The sequence below is a fragment of the Chironomus tepperi genome, unplaced genomic scaffold (genome assembly GCF_022539635.2).
Source record: "Chironomus tepperi strain 1889 unplaced genomic scaffold, CSIRO-AGI_Ctep_v1 contig_196, whole genome shotgun sequence".
In the NCBI taxonomy this organism is placed as follows: domain Eukaryota; kingdom Metazoa; phylum Arthropoda; class Insecta; order Diptera; family Chironomidae; genus Chironomus; species Chironomus tepperi.
Genome location: NW_027226318.1, coordinates 2757065 through 2764024, shown reverse-complemented (window position 1 = coordinate 2764024; position 6960 = coordinate 2757065). Strand labels below are relative to the sequence as shown.

General features: G+C 31.5%; 1 protein-coding gene across 1 annotated transcript in view; it reads left to right on the top strand.

Annotated features, from left to right (window-relative positions):
• Positions 1 to 6444: 6444 nt before the first annotated feature.
• LOC139089749 (max-interacting protein 1-like) overlaps positions 6445 to 6960 on the top strand; it is a 45560-nt gene continuing 45044 nt past the window's right edge. Inside the window, exon 1 of the mRNA XM_070639347.1 lies at positions 6445 to 6710. Within this exon, the coding sequence (XP_070495448.1) occupies positions 6656 to 6710 (55 nt within the window). The 5' untranslated portion in view covers positions 6445 to 6655. The remainder of the gene's footprint in view (positions 6711 to 6960) is intronic.

The following is a 6960-nucleotide window of genomic DNA, read 5'->3' as shown; positions in this document are numbered from 1 at the left end:
GCTGCTATGATCATAAAAGATTTTTTGTGGATTATTAAGCATGTATGTAAGTATGTATGTTGGTGGTACTATTGTGTTCTATAGAATTTTTAATGAGAATTATGAAGTTATGGCACTATAAGTATGACTAAACAGAAGCTGTACGTGCAGTTGAACAACTACGATGAGAGAAGGTGGTGCGTCTATGGAGCATATTACATGATATAATCAACAACATGGACAGGAGTTGATATAAATTTGTAAAAAGGGTGTTTTATCATTTAATTACCTTTTTAATCATTAATAAGCATCTGAACCTTATAACTGCTCAAATCTGAAGGATACTTGGCTGAACAAGAGCTAATGATAGCTTAACGAGCGAGGATTCGGCAGACCAATATAGCTTAACTCTGGCATCAAATCAAATTCCGAGGAATTCCGGCTTTAGATCATAGTCAAGTAGGCCTGGAGTCAGATTTTCAACCATTTCTACGCTGCATACTACTCAGGTATCTGTAGTCCTCAAATGAAGTTTATTAGCTTCATTTACTGATTGATTCTCACAATCCATCCAATAATTCACTAGAAGCATCACCATCCACAACAATACAAACACTCTCATTTGCCATAAAAGACAAATTGACCAATCATGTCAACAGTAAAGTCCTCAAACAAGCTAACAAGTCAGATATGCACCACATACACGTAAATAGCATAAATAAACTTCCGAACGTGATGGTGTTGCTCTTGATTCTTACTCATTTGACTCCTATACAGGAAGAAATACCTTTTTTAATTGCCGTTGCTAGCATTAAATGATAATGGCTTCAACGTGATTCCAATTTACTTCTTCAATTTTCCCTTTTTTTTATTTCAAAAATATTCAACTTTTGTTTTAGCACTGGACATAAAAAATATGCTAATATTATATTAAAAATATTCTTTTTTGTTGTGCTTTCTTGGGTTCAAATTGGAAAAAATGTTGCCTGTGCATCAGTATGTCATGAGTTTTACTTTGCAACGTTAATGACGTTTTAATGGATATCTCTTTTTATTCTTTTTCGGAATTAAATTTGTTAATGCTTCTTTTTTTGATGTGCATTAGGGAAACATTTTTGGTGTTGTTTTTGTTGTTGCTGTGAAGTTTATTGGAGTTCTGTTTGATGAATAAAAAATGTTCATTATCGTTGTAATTAGCAAGAATGTAGGACAATATACTAATTTGTGAACTTTAGTGGATGTTTTTTTTTGTTGGGATGTGTAGAGATGGAGGATTTATATGTTTATTGGGAGAGTGGTGTTATGGGTCGTTCACTTATTGCAGCAGTTGAATAACAATTTTATAGACACAACACCTCCGTCCCCGACTCACAATTAAATACCGAAAGTAATTAGTGTAAAAATCTGTAATTAATAAGGATCTACAATATTTTTTGTGTAAGGGATAGACATCTTGTAGCTTTTGAAGGCAGTGGTGAGCAATCTGTGTACCACAGTAAACTATATTGCTGCCAAAAATTTTCAAAAATGCCATGTGCGGGTTATTGAAAGAGTGCAGTGCTTGGCTATGAACCGCAGGCCTGCATCTCCTAGGTGTTGGATGATGCTGTAATTTAAAGTTCATTAAAAATTGCATACTTGTGGTTTTGGACGAAACCTTTGAAAATCAAAGCCTTAGAATAATTAAAATTAGATATTTGTCGAATAAGAGACACTACAACATGATTAGAATAATTGTACATACTGATATCATTGTCATACTGATATCAAGTCTTTCGGGTTCGAATCCCATATTTGCTGAAAATATTATATACTCTTGACTTTGCCAGGAATATAACTTCTATTTTTTTTTTGTCCATTCAAATATAAACTCGTGTGACTGATACCACGGCATGAAGTGTCCGATTGGTCTGAAACTTTGTCAGAATTAAGTCCATATTGTGTCCATTTGCGTCCAACAAAAAATATTTTCGTCCTACTTCCAGTTCCTGGATATAGCATGTTGAAGTTTTGGTGATTTATGCCGTCGTACTTCAGGATTTAAAACGGCATCCCCTCCTAAAATCAACTTTATTCAACATATTATACATCAAAATTGATCTACTATTTACGTCCATTTACGTCCCGCAAAAATTTTGAGGAACCGATGTCTCAGACAGAAGTTATGGCTCCTCAAAGTTCCTGACCAGGCTGCTTGAAGGCCAAAATATTTTTATCGTCCAAAAACTTTTTTATTATCATGTTATATATCAAATCAGATCTACTTTTTCTCAGCATTTCAAATTTGAAATAATTTTTTACGTCCAGATCAGCGTTTAGGACTTATGGCAGTTCCAGTTTTAGTCCCGTACCTGAATATATGAAAAGTTTCTTAACTTTACCCATACATGTTATATGTCTAAACATATCTATTTTCATCAAAAATGACGAATTCGTTAAAAAATATTAATTTTGAACCTGTTTTAAATCACGTATGGTATTTAAAATTTCAATTAAATAATTTTTCAAATTGAAATTTTGATAATTTAAAAAAAATTTTAATTTTTTTCACCAAAGTTTAAATCTCAATAACAATCGAAAATGTTTCTTATTAGTCTTCAATTTCTGTCTTAATTTCAAATAATTGGATATTTTCTATCAAAATGCCTAAGTTTAGATTACAGCAAGTAAATATATTTTAAAAATTTTATCGGATATTTAAAACCAAAAAAAAATTTATTTTCTAAAAATGTTCAGAATTTTCAATTGTTATTGAGATTTTTGAGATTTAAACTTTGGTGAAAAAATTAAATTTTTTTTAAATTATCAAAATTTCAATTTGAAAAATTATTTAATTGAAATTTTAAATACCATACGTGATTTAAAACAGGTTCAAAATTAATATTTTTTAACGAATTCGTCATTTTTGATGAAAATAGATATGTTTAGACATATAACATGTATGGGTAAAGTTAAGAAACTTTTCATATATTCAGGTATAAAACTGGAACTGCCATAAGTCCTAAACGCTGATCTGGACGTAAAAAATATTTCAAATTTGAAATGCTGATAGATCTGATTTGATATATAACATGATAATAAAAAAGTTTTTGGACGATAAAAATATTTTGGCCTTCACAGCCTGGTCAGGAACTTTGAGGAGCCATAACTTCTGTCTGAGACATCGGTTCCTCAAAATTTTTGCGGGACGTAAATGGACGTAAATAGTAGATCAATTTTGATGTATAATATGTTGAATAAAGTTGATTTTAGGAGGGGATGCCGTTTTAAATCCTGAAGTACGACGGCATAAATCACCAAAACTTCAACATGCTATATCCAGGAACTGGAAGTAGGACGAAAATATTTTTTTGTTGGACGCAAATCACAATATGGACTTAATTCTGACAAAGTTTCAGACCAATCGGACACTTCATGCCGTGGTACTTCAGTCACACTGAATAAACTCAAAGATGACTAGTCTAGACTTGAAACGACTAGTCAAACTAGCTGAAGTCAATGCCATGTAGAATCAGTCAACTTCTGGATAAATGTAATATCAAGTTAGTTCAAATTGCATAATTGCATAAAATTAACTAAACAGCTTACTTAGATTGCAGTCGCCAGTGGTGTATTTAGTGATATCAGGGAATACCACGAGAAGGTATACAATTGACATTAAATCAGCTACTGAGTCAGACTAAACATCCCCAGTTCAACCCAACTAAGTAGCTGATAATATTGCTACATTCCACACAATGTTCATCCCAGGAATGCCATAAACAGCAACATCAGACCAATCCTAAATTGCCATCTAGTCATTAAAATTAATAAATTATAAAATTTGATGAACTTTACAGCCTATTTTAATAATTTTCATAAAAAAAAGAACATCCCAAAAAGGATATTTATAGCCAGTAGCAAATATTAATCAATTTTAAATTTTTATGCTCAACAATAAAATAGTCACATAAAAATTAAAATTTATGCTGCCTAAGTAAAAAAAAATGTTCAACTCGTAAATGACTTCATATAAATGAAATTTAATATCCGGTACATAGAACAGCAGCAACAAAAAAAAGGAATTAAATTTACCCTCAATTGTCATTAACATAGTTTGTAGCTATTCTCTATAAATATGTTAGGCAACCAGCTAATCATTTCCATTTAGGACCGAGAGATTTTTAATTGTGAAAATGAATCACATAAAGTTTTTTTTATTCAATTATAAGACATCAACAACAGATGGCGATTGCGTGTAGTTGAGCAACGCATACACGCATATTAACTCTCAATTCTCTCTTACTCTCTCTCGATTCCCGTACACAATAACAACAACAACAACAAGAAATCCTTTCATCCCCTTTATGGGTTGATGGGAAAAAAGGAAAGAGCGTGTTTAGGTATCAAACTATATATGCAACAAATCATGATAATGAAAACTGTACAGGCTATATTTAGAAATATGAGAATTATTATTTTGATATATTATGTAATGGATATTTGCAGGAGGGAAGAAAGTCGCTCAACACTTAGGACTTATTCATAGGATATATGCAAAGTATTTAGGGCAGTCTATCCTGTGGTGATGAGTTTTGATTGAACAATAGTTTTTGAGCAGCTGATTCAGGAAGTCATTTGAATGGCAGTAATTGTTGAGAGATGTAGTCTCTTGAATACATATTGGTATTCATGTTGGTTCTCATGTGCTGTACATATTCGGTTGATAACTGTCAAAATCGCTAGATTCACGAAATATTCTAATATGGATATCTGTAATTACACTTAAGGACTTTTACTTTTAAAGTTACGTGAGTACAGTCACATCCATCCAGCCTGTGTGACACAGTGCTTTAGACTGTTGTAGAGGATGCTAAGGTATTCAATGAAAGGGGAGAGTCAACAATGTAAGTCTTTTCGTTACGCTTGTTGTTTCGATAAATAAATCGGCTTATTCTATGCATTTTAAGAATGTAGCCCGGTTACAAGCCGTTTTTGCTTGCCGCAAGATGCTTTTGATATAAATTGTAATTCAATTTTGATCAAATTTGATTAATGATGGGAATCGAACTCACAATTATTCAATAGATTATCAATGTCAACGATTTTGGGGTCAGTTGACTAACCAATTGGCCATAGAGGTGTTACTTGTCCGTGTACATATTTCCATACATACCTAAGTTACCGGCTTCTTGTAAAGCATCCTTAACCACTTTTAGATGCTGCCTGAAATTGGTCTTATCGTTGGGAACCATATAGTCCCAATACTAAGTGCAATACATAGATTAACCAAAAACAGTCCCAACAGGAAGTTCCACGTCATCCAGAACAAAATTTAAAATTTATTAGACAATATCAACACCCATTCCAGATGTAAAAAAAAAAGATTCTGGGATGAAAAGAATAAAATAAAAAAATTCAATCTAAATTTTCAGCATAAAACTCTTTAGGATTCATTGAATATCTATGCATATAGGGGTGCTTATAAGTGGCTAGATTATAATAAATTTTTGATTCCATGTAACCCTACCCAATGACTCGAAGAAAATATGCGCAATTACCAAAACTCATTGGAACTAGAAACTCATTCATTCCTTAAAGTGACTTTACATCCTGAAAAAAAAAAATGTGTCATTATAAGGAAATGAAAATGTTTGTTGTTGTTGCTGTAAAGGAATTAATTGAGTGTCAAAATGTTTATCACAGCAACTATCAAGTAACCTTTGATTTTGACCCGTAAAAATAATTTCAATCATTTCCTTTTAAATCATCCAAAAATCAATAGAGTCTTCCTCCTTAAAAAAAATCCTCTCATGCTTCCCATCCATAGTGCGTAGTTGCGTAAAGGAAAAAAAAAGTAATAAAAAATGCGCTCAAATCATCAATTTTACAGAGAATCCCATTCCTCCCCATTCCACTATATTCTCTTTTTTTCAGCATGTGTCACGTGAAAATTTCTCATGCCACACAACATAAACACAGAGAGTGAGCAACGAGCGAGAACTGTATAAATGTCTATAACTCGGCCGGAGTTGCGCAAATACAATCACATGTTGCTCACAAAATTCATTCCGCTCTTCTGTTGACTCACATACAATTCGCGATTCGATTTTTTTTTCTTTACTTCTGTTCCTTTCCTTTTTGCTTTTTAAAAAACAACGTCAGTTGAATTTCAGTTTTCTATTCGATAGACACGGCTAAAAAAATTTCTGTTCGTAGAGAATTAAAAAAAAAAAGTTTTTAATAAATAATTCTTAGTGGAATCAGCAACTAGCTCAGCCATTAAGCTTATAAGCCATTATCGCATTAAATCAATAAAATTAAAAAAAATAACAAAAAAAAATTTTTTTTTTTCAAAACAAAAACAAAAAATAAAAAAATTTTTTTTTGATTCCTCCTCTCAAAATTTAAGTGCTTCACAAAAAGGAAATAATAAGGTTTTAATTTTAAGTTTCAAATTCTTTTGGTTGTAAGTCGAGTGATATTTGTAATATTGTATATCCTGCAAAAAAAAATATAAAAAAATTCATTATATAAAAGTAAATAATAAATTTTTGCCAAGAAGTGAGAATATATAAAAATACACGTCAAGTAGCAGCAGCAAGCAGCAGCAGAGCATCTTAAAAAATATAAATAGAAAAAAAAAAAATTTGTGTGTAAATAAAGAAGCAAATTTTAATAAAATATTTGTGTAAAAATGAGTATTGCACTTCTGATTGATGCGGCGGAATTTCTGGAAAGACGTGAGAGAGGTAAATACGATTCCGTCTGTGACTATATTACCCCCCGAAAAAAAAAATAATGAAAATTTCTATAAAGTGGAAAATTTTTTTGTGTGTCCTTCGGAAATGAAAATTTGCGAAAAATAACAGAAGAAAAACAAACATGGCGCTGCCTTAATATTTATACACAAATACTCTTTATCAGCTGTTTTGCAAAAGTGTTTGAATATTGTGAATATAAAAGAAGTCTCTCGTATGTAGCGTAAGCTATAAATGCAAT